General features: G+C 44.3%; 2 protein-coding genes across 3 annotated transcripts; one reads left to right on the forward strand and one right to left on the reverse strand.

The window, feature by feature from the left end:
* Nucleotides 1-47: 47 nt before the first annotated feature.
* On the forward strand, nt 48-3,410 carry LOC135502328 (uncharacterized). The gene is made up of 7 exons (XM_064795066.1): nt 48-222; nt 615-907; nt 1,191-1,251; nt 1,584-1,673; nt 1,904-2,105; nt 2,289-2,444; nt 2,565-3,410. The coding sequence occupies exons 2-7, from the start codon at nt 615-617 to the stop codon at nt 3,200-3,202; spliced, it is 1,440 nt and encodes a 479-aa protein (XP_064651136.1). The 5' UTR covers nt 48-222; the 3' UTR covers nt 3,203-3,410.
* A 2,385-nt stretch (nt 3,411-5,795) lies between these two features.
* Nucleotides 5,796-16,211, reverse strand: LOC135502259 (uncharacterized). 2 transcript variants are annotated; one of them, XM_064794929.1, is made up of 3 exons: nt 16,125-16,211; nt 8,122-13,803; nt 5,796-7,770 (listed from the first exon to the last, which is right to left on the reverse strand). In XM_064794929.1, exons 2-3 carry the CDS (start codon nt 13,709-13,711, stop codon nt 7,040-7,042), a joined length of 6,321 nt encoding a protein of 2,106 aa, XP_064650999.1. In that variant the 5' UTR covers nt 13,712-13,803; nt 16,125-16,211; the 3' UTR covers nt 5,796-7,039. The 2 variants fall into 2 exon arrangements, with proteins under 2 accessions (XP_064650999.1, XP_064651000.1); XM_064794930.1 differs by lacking the exon at nt 16,125-16,211 and adding an exon at nt 14,154-14,244.
* Between the last annotated feature and the right edge of the window lie 212 nt (nt 16,212-16,423).

Below are 16,423 nucleotides of genomic sequence, written 5' to 3' on the forward strand. Positions count from 1 at the left end.
ACTCCACGGTGACGTCATTTGCACTTGACGAATGGCTATGCAGTGTAAAATCCCCCACAAAATTGGTGGATACTGAAAGTTTAGGGAAATTGCGTGCCGACGATTCTTTTTCGAGTGATCGTAGTCTGGCAGTTGTTTCAAATCATGCTTTTTCTGATAATATCAAATTTATATTATTGTCATTAATGCAACTCGTACATTGTTACTAATACTTCTATTGAGGTACATAACTGTCATCGAACGATATCGTTTATATTTCACGAAATTCCATCTTATTCTTATTTTCTTGTCCAGGCCTAACGTCGTCCTAGGCCTTATCACATCCACATGAACTGATGTAGACCTATCAGTCGTGCATGTCAGTTATACTAGGCCTATAGGTCTCTGGGCCTAGGCTATGTCTAAATCAACATCAATTATCATGACCTACCATACGTCCAGCGATTTTCAAGATTTCTGAACATCTTTGAGTTTGACCAAACTATTATTCACGTTAGCATGGTTTTAAAGTTAGGCCTAGTATTCGAGGGCCGGCCGATTGCGCTGCAGTATATTTGGGCAAGTCTGAAGAAGCCTGTTTGCCTTGATTTAAAACGTATGTGCTCACATTGCAGATGGCGACTGTGGCGACAGAATGTGGTGAAAAGTTGGAAAAAGATTCATCGTCGCCAGAATTGGACGAGGGAGAACCTCCCATCAAGAGAAGATGTGGCCCTGGCCGTCCAAAAGGGAGCAAAAATCGGTGCATCAGTGATAGTGTAACCAAAGATTTGCCACCAAGATCATGTCGTCGCCAGTCGGTGCCAAATGAAGTGATCATCCCAGCTCCTCCGGCGCGATGTTTGAAGTTTCTGTCGACTGATTGGACGCTGACCGAGAGGCAGAAATTACTATCTGGTCTGAGAATGTGAGTCTTCATCGATCATTCAATTGATCTTGAAGAGGGTCGAGGGGAAGTATGTCAGTTGGAGGATACATACTTTGATTGACAGAAGCCCCCCCTCCCAAACCATGATTTTATAATCATAAATCATACTAATTAGATATTTGTGCTGTCAGCAGGGGTGTGCATGTGTGTTCTGATATAAATTTAAATGATATGAGACCAAAATGGAGCATGGTGGAGATATGAGATGAGAAATGGTATCTTGTCTTGTCAGAGTGTTTGATTTTTTCTCCTTTTTTTTCAGCCACAACTTTAACAATATCGAAGAACTTTCCAAATGTGTTGGGACCAAGTCGGAAGAAGAGGTTATTGTTTTGTCTATAACTATGAAATAACTAAATAAATAGAAATATATGTAATGAATAGAAGAAAAAGTGTAGATATGATGAACAGGAAAGGTTACTATTAAAGAAAAAGACACCGGATCGAACAGCTGTCTCCAACAATAGGCCATCCTCGGTGAGGCAGGACTTACCTGACAAAATACAGTCATGTTGCTAATAAGTTTACATTGTAGGGAAAATGAGTGTTTCCGACAAGCAGGCACTCTAGTGAAGTCTGCAGTTGCGACACAGATCCAGAATCGCCTCTTTGACCCATCGCTTTTTTGTAAACTGTGTGTGTTGTTGTGCTGCAGGTTGAGTGGTTTATTCAAAACCTGAAAATAAGAGAGAGACTGATGTCAAAGGAAGAGGAGTTACCCGGCAAGAATACAGCTCCAATTGAGGTGATGATTTGATTGGCATACATATTCCCTATGTCGAGTCCTTGATTAGAATAAAGCTGCTCCAGGTGTCTAACATGAAGAGAACATCCAGAAGCTCAAGTGTTTCATCTCGTTACTGCAGTCCGTGGCAATGAGTGAAGCAGCTGGTGAATGTGACTGCTTTACTCTACTTTTTAAATGACAATCCCCAGCTGTAGACTTTTGAATGTCTTCAATATGTTCTTTTGCAGCATTGGTTAAAAACGTGTGAAGACATTGTCAGATCCGAGACAGACCATTCGCTCATCTTGGGATCCGTCATGGCTGTGGCAGGGGAGCTTGAACCCCATCATCCACCGTATGATCCAAAAACTCAGCCAGATTACACCAAGATCTATGACTACCTGGCGCGATTGCTGCACAGGGGTCCTGCACCTGAGCTCTCTCCCATTGGTAAGTGGCATCAACCGCCTACTCTCCTGTGTGAGTGGTTAGAGTGGGTGGTAAGCTCTGAGCTATATTCAGTGCAAGTGTGGAGTGTTAATTGGGGTCCAACTGTTGAGGCATCACAAGAGCAGTCAAAACAAGAACGAAGAAGACAACTGCATATAGGCTTCACGTCTTTGTTACTTTCAGATAGTGCCATTGTCCTTGACCTTCTTCAGAACACCGTCGACCTCCTCAGACACACAGACATCCATCGCGAGCAAGAGATGTTGAAGAAGATGTATCTTCATCTCAACAATAAGAAGAATCAGAGATCGGCCGAGCAGAGAAGCACGCTCAATATGAGTGAGTATATTGCACACTGTCTCGAGTTTCACTTTGTATTCCACATGTATTTTAGTACCAAGCCGGACAGCTTCAGCTTTAAAGGACGCGTTGTTCTTATTCTGTGGTGTGTTCTTTCAGGTGCAGAGCCCAATAGTCCTGATGCAGGTGAGGAAGGTCAGCAAGTGGGCACCTCAAGAAACAATCGAGGGGAGACTTCTGCTGGAAATAATACGGATACGCCTAGTACGTCTCGTGAGGAAAGTCCAAGTTCGAACGCAGTAGTTGCTGGACCATGTTCGAGTAGGGATGGGTCAGAAAATAGACTAGATCCGCTGTTAGCAAATATAGACCAATCCCGTCGAGAGTCCAGGACTAGCAGGCCAAGAAAGAGCACTGATGCATCAGGTGGTAAACCAGTGTCGCAGGAATCAACCATGGAGCCTGGTAGTAGTACAGGGAGTCAGTTACAGGGACAGGGAAGGGATGGTAGTACAGGGAGTCAGTTACAGGGACAGGGAAGGGATGGTAGTACAGGGAGTCCGTTACAGGGACAGGGAAGGGATGGTAGTACAGGGAGTCAGTTACAGGGAGAGGGAAGGGATGGTAGTACAGGGAGTCAGTTACAGGGACAGGGAAGGGATGGTAGTACAGGGAGTCAGGGACAGGGACAGGGAAGGGATGGTCCTAAAGCGGGCAAGCTTGTATCTATTAATCCGTTTTCTATCCAGGTGAAATATCTAAAACTCGGTAACATTCAGAAGGAGGATCCAAGGTAAAAAGAACTGCTGTGCAATATCTGGTCGACTCATTTTGTGTTTCCTACACTAAAATTGTCGGGTTCGAAAACGACAGATTGTAACCTTCAAAGTCTGCGCTTTGTCACTTGTGTTCATCAGTGAAAGTACCTGTGATCCAATGTACTGGAAAGTGTGTATCACTAAACCTCACTGCAGGTGGATTGCACAGATCTTAAGACGAGCGTAGATATATAATAATAAAGAAACTTGGTTCAATGTATTTAGCCTCTTGTTTTCCTCTCCTGCCATGCCTGTAGACTGTAGTTCACTCCATGTTGTCAAGCTGTGAATTTGCTGCACCACCAGACTATTTTGTCTCAGTCACAGCCTAAGACACAGTTCTGTCTCAACCTTGGACAAACTCACTCATGCCCTGCTGTGAAATGACCATTCTGTCTCAGTCACAGCATTGGTCCAGGACGTGTATCAGACAAAGACACACTTCTGTCACAACCTTGGACGGACTCGCTCCGTGATGCCTAGCTCGGACCCATGGTGCACTACCTGACCATTCTGTCTCAGTCTCAGTCTGGGACCAGGACATGTATTGGACAAAGACACACTTCTGTCACAACCTTGCACTAACTCTCTCCGTGATGCCTAGCTTGGACCCATGGTGCACTACCTGTCCATTCTGTCTCAGTCTCAGTCTGGGACCAGGACATGTATTGGTCACAGACACACTTCTGTCACAACCTTGGACTAACTCGCTCCATGATGCCTAGCTTGGACCCATGGTGCACTACCTGACCATTCTGTCTTAGTCACAGTCTGGGACCAGGACATGTATTGGACAAAGACACACTTCTGTCACAACCTTGGACTAACTCGCTCCGTGATGCCTAGCTCGGACCCATGGTGCACTACCTGACCATTCTGTCTTAGTCACAGTCTGGGACCAAGACATGTATTGGACAAAGACACACTTCTGTCACAACCTTGCACTAACTCGCTCCGTAATGCCTAGCTCGGACCCTTGGTGCACCACCTGACCATTCTCTCTCAGTCACAGTCTGGGACCAGGACATGTATTGGACAAAGACACACTTATGTCACAACCTTGCACTAACTCGCTCCGTGATGCCTAGCTCGGACCCATGGTGCACTACCTGACCATTCTGTCTTAGTCACAGTCTGGGACCAAGACGTGTATTGGACAAAGACACACTTCTGTCACAACCTTGCACTAACTCGCTCCGTGATGCCTAGCTCGGACCCTTGGTGCACTACCTGACCATTATGTCTCAGTCGCAGTCTGGGATCAGGACATGTATCGGTCAAAGACTTGTGCTCATAACGTGACTGACGATAGCAAATCTCACGGGTGGAGCGGAAATACGCATTATTGCTGATATCATCGGCGCCAACAACTATTTCTTTTGACCCTGCCCGAGTCTTTCAAAACAACTGATTGATTGACTCTGACCCTGCTGCCCTCGATTTTCAAAAAAATTGAAAAAAGGCTATTCAAACGTTAAATTAATTGCAAAGATAATTTTTAATATCACTGAGGTATATGAATACGATATGTTGATAGAAATCTGTACAACTATCGAAATATACGATAACTTGGAACTATTTCGGACAATCACTTTGCCACCTGCGCGACCTTGTCACAATTGCGGCGCGCTCGTTTGCATACCGCGTATACAAGAGGCGAATAAAATCCTCACTACAGCATAAAAGCCTTGACGGTTCAGCGTTAAGAGTGTTTGACTGTGGATCGGCGGTCACGGGTTCGACTCCCGTTGGGTCTGCCGCAGTTTTCTTTTTTTTCTTCTTCCTTATCTTGTTATCTAATCATCCATGTACAGATGACAAATTTTTCATTATTATCATTATCATACCCCGCACCAAAACTTTTCAAACTGCAGCACATACTGATTCCGGGCGTTCGAGTACTACCGAGGATGGTTCGAATCCGCAGCATTCCGTCTCAGTCACAGTCTGGGACCAGGCCATGTATTGGACAAAGACACACTTCTGTCACAACCTTGGACAAACTCGCTCCGGGATGCCTAGCTCGGACCTTGGTGCACTACCTGACCATTCTGTCTCGGTCACAGTCTGGGACCAGGCCATGTATTGATCAAAGACACAATCCGTCACAACCTTGGACTAACTCACTCCGTGATGCCTAGCTCGGACCCTTGGTGCACTACCTGTCCATTCTGTCTCAGTCACAGTCTGGGATCAGGACATGTATTGGTCAAAGTCACACTTCTGTCACAACCTTGGACTAACTCGCTCCGTGATGCCTAGCTCGGACCCTTGGTGCACTACCTGACCATTCTGTCTCAGTCACAGTCTGGGATCAGGACATGTATTGGTCAAAGTCACACTCACTCTGTGATCCCAGCTGCGACGTTTGCTGCCCTGCCTGACCATTCAGTCTTGGTCACAGCCTGGGTCCAGGCCAGACTCTGGCTTCATCTAGCTGCTTCCTGGAAATGTGGACATGGCGACCAAATGCCAGCCACGTTTTGCAGGCCAATGCCTTTATGAAGACAGAACTTTTGTGCAGAGTCAAGGTCTTTTGAGAATCACCAAAGACATGCAGCAAACAATAGTATCTTATATAAAGTCTATTCACGGTCCTCGCTCTATTATACATTATGTACATCATAAATACATTGTTTCGGATACAAGATAAGTAATTTATAACTTCACATGATTTGAGGCCAGTATTTGTCTGAATCACAATCAATGGAAGGCGATCACTCCTCACCTTCAGCACATTCCTTAACACGAGACAAGGGTTGATGTCGTCCTCGGTAACGCACTTTACCACACGACCTCAAACCTCAAGCACGCATAGTTTCATAGATGAATTACTGCAACAGAACATGACAATACAGCTTGAAGAATGCTTGTGTAGCGTCATACTCTAGTGGCAGCAGTCATTTGAAGATTCCTGAAATCGCTGAGGGTGTGTGATGAACAGCGCCACCGATGACGACATGACCAACCCTTTAAGATTCTAAACATGCAAAAAAAATGTTACAATCACCAATATGTCTTGCCAACCTTTAACCTACTGGAAGACACAATCAACCTAATATTTCAGACAGAGACCACTAAAACTGACAGAAAGTGTTTTGAAAGTGCCCCTTCCTCGTCAAAACTAGCCCCCTCTAGATATCCTATCTAGACCTATGTACCCCGATAGCTTTTAAATGACCAACAGATACATGTCATGATGTGACAGATAAACATGTAGTGAACTAAGGAGTAAAAACCAGCTCTTTGAGCCGTAACAATATTCAAAGGGTCACCTCATTTTTGTACGAATTGCATCATTTTGTTCCATGAACATTTTACTAGTACTGTGACTTCTGTACATTATGGCCATGAGGACTCAGGTATTTTGTGATCGGTTAAATTACAGAAATAGTGCAATAAATTAAATAAATATATACAGGTTGTACAGCCATCATAATAGTTATATTCATTTATGAGTTATATTCATCAGTTTATATTCACCGAGGTTGATCAAAGTCTGAAGTATCATCGCCAAACTAGACGTTGCATCATCATAAGTTAGACTTGCTTTTGACAGCCTTGTTAAATCTAAAGGATAACATACTGTCAAAACAGTCAGGAGCCATCAAAGCCTAGCTCTTCATAATATGTTGCCAAAATGGTCTGTAGCAACTGCTCTTCATAATACCCCATCCCACTTGTGATCCACAACTTCAAAACCCACTCCACCTCCGGTACATCCTAAGTAAATCAGGGGTTCACTTCTCTGGCCCTGCACAGTGAACAGAGGTAGTTTTCATATTGAGATTTGACCTCAATAAACAAGCAAACACCTTACTTCTTGAGGCTCAAGTTCAGAGGAGCAGAATTAGAATCATCGTAAGAATCCACAGCAACATCTGCTATTGATTCTTCAGTCCTTGGCGACAAGTCTGGTTTCCTAGGAAACAACAGGTGAGAACCTTTGGCAACAGGTGGTGTGCACTTGTTGCCATAGTAACCTTCATTGTTGTCGGTGTCTTGTTTCCTAGAAACCAAACTCACTTCAGGTGGTTTAGGTTGGTCATGCAAATGGATCTCACCATTACCGTTACCATGGTTACTGGAGTCAAGTTCCTTTTTAACTAAAGTGGACTCGATTGGGGGTTTATCTTTCATGTTCTTAAAAATGGCCCCAGCGTTATATCCATCATCATTATCACTGTTGCTATGGCTACCAGCGTCCTCGTCAACAGGACCTTTCACAGGGTATACAGGCATTTTGAACTTAACCCGCTCCTTTTCTTCCAAGTCGAAAATAACGGTTGGAATCTGCGGCGTAACATTGTTCAATACTTCATCGAGGCCGGATCTATTTTTCAACCTCGTCCCAGAGTGAGGAGTTTTGTAACACGTTTTTTTGTCTCTGCGGTTGTTGTTGTTGGTTCCTGAAATGGCTGTCTCGTAGAGTTTGTAGCAGCAGTAGTCCTTGCCGTGGTCCATGCGTACAGCGTACAGATTCAAGGCGCAGCGAAAGTTTGTCTTCCATCTTTTTGGGTTTGGGGCGTCACCAGGCACATGTTTACCTGGAAGTGGATGAAATCATTTTTGTTTTAATACGAGGACTATAGATGGCATCAATGAGCAGGTTTATAACTCAATGAAGATGTGTATTCATGTTTTGGAGCGGCAGGAGTAAAAAGATAAGTTTATGCGATATCACTGATGGCCATTTTCCACTAATGTTTTTAGCATTTTATGAGATATGCGAAAAGTGCACATTTGTAAGATATAATTTTGAAATGAACGGTGACAGTGCTGGCTCTAAATCGATGTAGAAGTAAAATTAGACCATTTGAGATGCCAGATATGTTAACTTGGCTATGATTGGCTTGTTTTGTGTTTAACTCAGTCCAGGCAAAGAAGCCAATACTTACATGTATGAATCGCCCATCGTTCAAACAGCATACAGTCATCATGCTTCCAGGAGGTAGAGCGACTATGTCGCCAAGGAATCCTTACAATCTTCTCCCTTCTATCGACCCACTGCAAACCAGGGATGTCACCTAGGTCAACCTGCTGCTCGATCCATTCTGGTAACAGCTGTCGCCCACCCCCAGCAGACACTGCACGATATCGCTTGGATTTCTGACGTTCTTGTTGTTTATTCGTATTAAATCCGTAGAATTGCTTGAACTTGTATTCTGGAGCAGCATCTACCTTTCTACGACATGAATACAATCCACGTTCTCCACCAATCTCTACGACTTGCACATTGGAAAATTCTTGTTTAACTTTGATCTGAGAAAGTTGTTTATTCTGAGAAAACGCATTCTTTTCCTGCTTATTTTGTTCATTTTCAGAAATTGGTTGTTGTTGGGACTTGCAGTATTCAGTGGAAACAGCAGCAAGAAGGAAAAGGTTATCGCTGACAGCCTGTGCAGTGTCTTTGCCATGGTTACTGTTGCCATGGTCACTGTCTGCCTGTGGTGTGTCATTGCTGTGGTTCCTGTTGCCATGATTACTGTCATCACCAGATGGTACCAACGATTCATCTATGACCAGATTGCTGTCATCGCTGCTAGATGTTCCATCCACTGAATTGCCTGTTTCAAACTTCGTAGAGTATCCTGCCCCTTCCTTATCAAAATCATCCCCAGTTTTCTTCATTTTTTTTTTTGTCCTAAACTTTGTGAATTCCTCCTGAATGCCTTCCTGAGCAGAGCTTTCCACCTTCCGAATCTTGCTAGCTTTGTCCTGAGTATGTAAAGAGGTCGTTACAACTGGAGAACTGGCCCTGTGACGCTTTCCCAAAATATTTCTGCCCTCTTTTTCGGAATTCTGATCACCCCAACTTCCCAGACTCTTAACTCTCACAGAATTGGGTTCTTTCATGCTTTGAATGAGTGAACTGATAAATGGTGCAAGCCTCGACTGCTGATGTTGAACATCGGCCACAGGTTCTACCGAACCCCGAGACGTCGGCAATGGGTCAACAGCAGCTTCCATGTTGAGCGTTGGTTGGTCAGTGGAACTTTCTTCAGTCATCTTAGGATGATCTTGTTCAGGATTAACGCACCATTCGGCTGCAACTTCAAACTCCATCTCAGAGTCGATGCTGGAGTCAGGCAGTTGACCTTGTGAATTCTGACTGGTTCGTTCTTCAGATTCAGAACCTAACTCCACATCGACTGCTGAAATGGAGTCCATGCCACACTGTCGCAATTTCGTTTTACATCGGTCATCATCTTCCCGAGAGTCGACTGAAAAAGTGGCGAGAACCTTCACATTGTACGTCATGTCAGTTTCTTGATCAAAGTGTCCAAGGATACTGCCAGGTCTTTTCTGGCACGGTGAATCGGCAGCATTATTTTCTGAGGCTTGGTGTTTGTTGTTGGGTCCCATATGGAGTAAGTTTTCTACATGTGTAAGTACCGTGACACCATTAATTGAAGCGTTTTTTGCCACCTGACTTTCTGATTTTGTTTGGCTCAAGATTTTTGAATTTTCTGATCCATTTGAACAGGAACAGGAGTATTCTGAACAGGGGCAAGTTGTAAGTAAAATGGTTGAGGTGCTAGACCCGTTCAGAGATCCCTCCGTCATATCAGCATCATTGCCATGTTGCACGTTCTCAATATCTGAAGGTGGGCAGACGGTCAGGCCCCCAGCTAAACTGGTTTCATCTTGTCCTGGGACAGTGCAAAAGTGGCAATCAGAAGCAACAGTTGATACACTGTCACCATGGCTACGACCTTTACTCATATCAAGGTCAACTTCAGTTAGCGCAGAAACTTCATAATCCAAGTTGTCACTTTCTACGAGAGTAACTTCTGTATTCTTTGAATCAAAATGTTCAGTCAATACCGTTCCATTTTGTCTGTCCTGTTTTTCATCTTGTGATTTTCCTTCTGTGTCAGTTTCACCAGCAGCAGCTGTACTATCCTGATGTTGAACGAGTTCATAGTCCTGAGAGTCTCCCTGATTCAATGTAGGGGCAGTCATATTTTCTTTGACTGCGCCATTTTCCGATTCACGCGTCGAATTCTGTGCACTTGTCTCACCCTTGTAACGAATACTGTGCATCGACTGGAGAAAATGATTGACGACGTCAACGCCCGAGTCTTTAGCCACCTCAAGTTCATTCCCTGATGGTTCGAGGTGACCCCTGCTCGCATCCACATGTACTTTACTATCAAAACGAACAGTAGGCTCGTGACTCGACCCACCAATATTCTGGTAAGTTTCATGGTGGTATTGGGTCCGATACCTAACAACCTCAGATTCATGTTTATTGACACGCAAGTCTATGGCAGATTCGCACGGCGATAGACGCAAGTCCACAGCACGTTGTTCATAACGCGGTTTTGGCAATTCTTTGAGTTCAGATTCAACTCGAGGCTTAGTGACCACAAGATTCAGCGGCTGGTCACTTCCTTCCTCTGTTGAGTCTGCAGCACAGACGATACGACCATCTGTACCAGAGGTAGTCATAGCGTGGAAGTCTCCAGCGCGGGCCCCGTTCCCTGGGTTAGGGGCCAACACTCCCCCAGCTAATGGCAGCGGAGTGATACCCAATAATTGAACATTGTATGCAGGCTCTGATGGTTCGAATGTCCTCCTGTAGGGGGAGCCTATTGGCGTTAAAAGCGACTCGCGATCATATGGTATTTGCCTCACTGGTTCTGCTAGTTCGAAGTTTCTCCTCAAGGGAGAGTGATGAGGTGAAGGTAATGTCTCGAGACCCTGAGGAATGGGTACATGGCCAGTAACATGGGGAGCCATGTTGTAGAAACCACGAATTTCAGCCTCACATGGTCGTTGCTGCTCAGGGGTCAAGGGTATGAATCTCCTCTTCTTGGGTGAGTAGCAGATGTGTGGCGTCACCTGGGGAGTGGCCTTTCTTGCCCCGCTTGGTGAACTCTGACAATTAGTTTTTGCCAGCATGATGATTCTGTTGTCAGGTGATTCCTGTAAACTACTTGACGTACTGTACCCATCATCCTTGCTTCTGGAGGGCGAGATATCCGAGGGTTGGGATTTTTCAGCCGGACGTGTAACCGTGGCAGACGGATGTGACGTCTGCTTCATCCTTGGGATCTCTGGAGAGGCTGGCATCATTATGGGAACAAACGGCTTTGGGAAGTTAGGCGGCGCAGGGTTAATGACATTTCTTTTCATTGTATTGGGAAGCTGGATATTATACTGCAAGTTTCTTGAAGTCTGAACCGAGCTGAATGACCATGGCATATTTGGTGGAAGCTGAGGATCTATCGACATCGCTCTGGGCAGCTCCATGGCCAAGGCAGACGGCGCGATTGGTCTCTTTTCCGGGCTCTCCAGTTGCCATGGCATTCCTGGAGGAAGAAGGCAGCCAATATTGGTTAACATGGGTTGAAGGACCTCAGGTGACACCATTGGTCGTTCAGCCATCTTTCTTGGACTGCCAACACTTTGAGGTGACTTCATACTTTGTTTCCCAGGCGACTCTAAACTCGATGGGTAGTTTGGTGGCAGGTGGGACCCAGCCTCGACTTGCAATGGTGCACCATGTTGTAATGAACTTGAACTGGCGACGGACTCTGTTCGAGGCGAACTACAGACATAATCTGATGAAGGTTTCGGCACAAGCGAAGCGTCTTTCTTCTCAGAAGTATTCAAAAACAGAGGCATATTAGGTGGAAGTAAGGAGTCAGAATTTAGCCATGATTTACGTTTTTCATCAATCCCTGTCGACATCATGACATCTGTTTCAATTGTATTTCGGTGGTGTGCACCACTTGCCGATGGTTGTGAAAGGTTCGTTCGTGTACTACCGCTAGTGTCAGTCTTTTTCAACGGGATCTCAGCTTTGAATTCAGCGATTTTTTCAGCAAAACTTGGTGATGTCGGTTTGGAGCCACTCTTGGGATCCTTTCCGGGAGAAGGCAATGATCGCGGTGAAGGCGATGATTGCGTTTCAAACTTGGCATCTGCCACCGATGATGACGTGGAACTTGACGACCTTGACTGCATGGCGGCCCACGCCACTCTCAACTCGGATGGCGATGGTACACCTGGGCTCATAGGAGATCTGCTACACAACAGCGCCTTGATAGCAGAATGTGGCGCTACCGATGAAGGCAGTGGCTCCATCTTTGGCTCACTGTATGAACACAAGAAAGTTCTCCTCTCAGGTACGCTCAGGAATCGTTTGATATCGTTACGGGTCACAATATCAACTGCTGGATCAATATGCGATGCCCGGGTAGTCTTCATGAGGCCTTTGATAAAGTCGTGCGGTACAATCATCTGATTCGCTGGCGCATCGACTTTTCTCGCACAAAACGTATTCCCGCCTGTGTAGTGAGAACCAAGTGTGAATTCAAACTGTTGAGGTGGATCCATGCCGTGCTCAATAGGTGGCACCACCATCGGAACATCACGTTTCTCCTGTTTGGCTTGCTGTTTCCGTGGAGTATTCGCAGGTCGAGGTTGAGAGGGAGTATTCCTAGGCCGAGGGTTGGTATTTCTTGGTTGTGCAGACGTGCTTTTTGGGCGAGTGGATGAGCTTCTTGCTGGAGCAGACGCATGTTTTATAACTCGATTTATGTGCGATTTTTCTGGCTTATCAAGTTTTTTCAGCACTTTTTTCTGAACTTGATGAGCAGCGTGCGACTGAGGCATGCCCACAGGTAGTTTCTGCCCTGCTCCTTGTTTGCTGGCTACTGCAGGATTTGACGATTGAGCATGTGGCAGTGCTGGGTTGCTGTCTGGTTTCCCGGTTTGGTTCATGCAGATTACACTACCACCACAGGTATTAAAGCTGTCGTATTTCAAGAACGAACATGGTGCGTTCCCCAACGGTGACGGTGGTTTAAATCCACCAGATGTAACACTCTGAGCCACAGGCCCTGTACCAGGCAAGAGCTTTTCGTCCAAGCTATTTTCTCCAGTAAGAACAGGCGGTCTCCATAAGACTTTTGCTAACGGAATCGGAGCTGGTTTCGTTGGCTTTTTGAAAACCTTTTCATCCAAATTGCCAAACAATACTGAAGGATCGGGCAACTCGGAAAGTTTGAAAGTTTCTTGCCACTCCTTTTCAACCTTGTGTTTGTCTGGCTTGTTGTTACTATGGTTACCAAACAAACCTGACAACTCTGTCGGATTTTTTTCCGACCAAACATCACTAATAACAGGCAAACCGGATACATCCGGCTTGTTTGAATTATCACAGTGCTTTTTAATGCCCTTGTTGTCCTCACTTAGCAGGCCATCAGGCAACCCAGGAAGCCGGGCAGGACGTTTACCAAGAAGGGTTTTGATATTGGCATTTTCATCCTTGATTTTGTTATACTTCCCTGTTTCTGACCCCTGGTGACTGGAGTCTGATTGGCTAAGGTAGTCTTTGACCCCTTCTGACCCCTGGATACTGGAACCGGATTGGTCAAGGTCATTGCTGACCTCTTCTGACCCCTGAGTACTGTCATTTGATTCGCTGTCCTCCTCAGCCTTCACTAAAACAAGTTCATCTGATTTTTCCTCCATTTTTAGTTAGACCGCAACTTCTAATTCATCTCTTGTTGCATTCCTGTGTTTTCATCGTATTTCCATGGCGACCTTGGTCAATTTGTTGAAGTCTGCAACAGAAAAAAGTCACATTACTCATTTCCTTTAATGCCAACAAAAAACAGATAGGATTCATGTATGTTTCCTACTTCTGGCTGGAACTAGGTCACAGACTGTGACAGCAGATCATACAGAAACCAATACAGCCAGCTTATGACAGAACATTTCTGACCCTGCTACATTTGGGAGTCATTTTCATAAGACAATAACCATGTCATGTGACATCACATGCTTCAACAGGGCAATCCAATGATGCAATGAAATGGCTGTAAAATGTGCGAAAAATCTTACTCAACGATGATTTTATGGATCTTGCCAGATAGGATTGATTAAATATGGGAAGTTAGATTTGTACCAGTACCTGATTAACGATTGCCACTCTTTCCCTTATTTGAGGATACCAGGAAAAATTGAGAAGCATTTCTCAACAGAAAGGGGTTAACAGTAAAACTTGATATTTTTCTGTTTGAGGGACTGTACGTGCTAGGTCGAATATTGAGATTATTCATATTCCATATTCATTCAACTCACAAAGGAAGACATTTATATCAAAGTTATAGGTATGAAGTGGAGGAGATTCTTGAATGCCACACCAAACAAATTACAATGACACAATGGCCTGACCCAGATAATCTGGCAAATGTCCAGAGTCACTTAAAGTGCTCAATGATAACAATCACTATCGGCATGGCCCAGAATACTGATCATTTACTCCTGTGATGACTTTGAATGACCGTCTATGACAAGTTGAATGACCCCTACAGGTTGAATGACCCCTACAGGTTGAATGACTGCCAATGAGTTGATAGGCAGAAATTAGAAAAAAAATGTCCAGCTTTTGTAACCGTGGTTATCCATGCATATTTTGATATAGGAAGAGCGAAGTCTTGTATGTGCATGTGTAACTGGATACAAAAATTTGAATCATCTTGAACTAAAGGAGTACAATTCCAGCTGGACTCAAGGTGTAGTCACAGCTTCCTTGTCTCCTTGTCCAAGACACTTAACTCTACAACCAAACTAGAATAGAAATGCTCTGCTCGTGCTTAACAAGTTCAAGTGCCTCTTAGTCTTAAGTCCTATCACCTGATTTAAACTATATTGGTGGGAGCAATCAAGATATTGATTCTGGCAGGAATCAAGGTGTATTGACAAAGCTCTGAAGGTGAAACAAGGTCATAGATCAACCTCATTATATTGAGTGGTGTTTTAAGTGGTTGTTCATACCAGATACATCACGTTTGGGGAGGGGAGTCTTCATTTATGACAAACTAGAATGTTCTAGGTTTGGCCAACTGCAATGGCTCATACAAGAGTCATGGGGTGGCTTTTTTTAATAACGATCTTTGAATCATTATCATGTTTTAATCATGGCTTAGAAAGCACAGGTAATTTGGCCTAGAGTACCTCTGGTTTGAACCTAAGCAGACGTCCAACACGCTTGCCTGAGAGAAGAGGTGAATGGACCAACCAAGAGGGGAGAGGGACAGAGGTTACTCAGCCCCTTGGACAGTAAACGATTAAAAACATGTTTTTGATGAAAACCTCAGAAAGTCTATTTGCAGAATACCTGCATCCTGGTTGAGCCACCTTTTCTCAAATTACTGATCTGTTAGTGCTCTTTATTACTCACCCCCCTCAGGCAGGTGTCTCAGACATGATCCTGAACTGAAGAAAGGAAAAGGAAGGCCGAGACCAAGGCCCAAGGTCTGTGCCACTGCCACGCCAATGTATGCAAATGGCGCTACGCATTCACTGTTGAGAGGTGAAATGAAGTCATGGCAGACATTTGTGAAGAAGATTAATTTGAAGAGATAACTGCAACGTAATGGTAATCAATACTTTACAATCCCTGGCCTATTCGTAAGTATACCGGTACACCGTATAGTCAATAGTGACAAAAGTGTGGAGCCCGAGCCCGAGGGCCAAGGGCAGTGAGGCAATAGTCAGTAGTGTCAGTATGACTATGAGTAGACAGTAGTGACTGGTGTCAGTAGCAGTACTAGTGTGTAGGTAGTGTAGTATTATTTGATGCCCAAGGTCCGAAACTAAAAGGACCAGAAAGAATTAAAAAGTCTGATTTTCAGAATATTTATCTAATTCTGCTCAACAAACTTTCAAAGAAAAGATTTGCGTTAATCTATTTCTGTGTACACCATGCACATACAATGCATTCAGCTATGGTATGCAAACTCGATCAGACCACGATGACCCCAAAACGAAACTGAAAGTAGGCCGTAAAAACCGTCCATTTTCTCAGCAAATATGGTGAAGATCACCTGAACAACGCATCAAACTTAAAGCTAAAGAACACTCTTTTCGTTTGTCATACCTGTAATTGTGAATATCGATAGTCCTATGTTGTTTTTTTCGCCGCAAATTATTGGAATATCGAGACGGAAACCATGCCAAATTGAAAACGAAATTAGGTCAGGGTGACGTGTCTTATGACGGGCTGGCTAAAATTGTTTCTAAAATCACCCGATGTGACAATTTTTTCTTCTTAATTTACCTTTCTTTGCGAGTCATTTTTCAGAATTTCAAAACATTGAGCATATAAATCAAGGTAATGATTTTATCGAATATTTCTACTTCTAGATTTACATTTCGAATAGACTCTTTCATCAGTCT

The sequence above is a fragment of the Lineus longissimus genome, chromosome 18 (assembly GCF_910592395.1).
Source record: "Lineus longissimus chromosome 18, tnLinLong1.2, whole genome shotgun sequence".
Classification (NCBI taxonomy): domain Eukaryota; kingdom Metazoa; phylum Nemertea; class Pilidiophora; order Heteronemertea; family Lineidae; genus Lineus; species Lineus longissimus.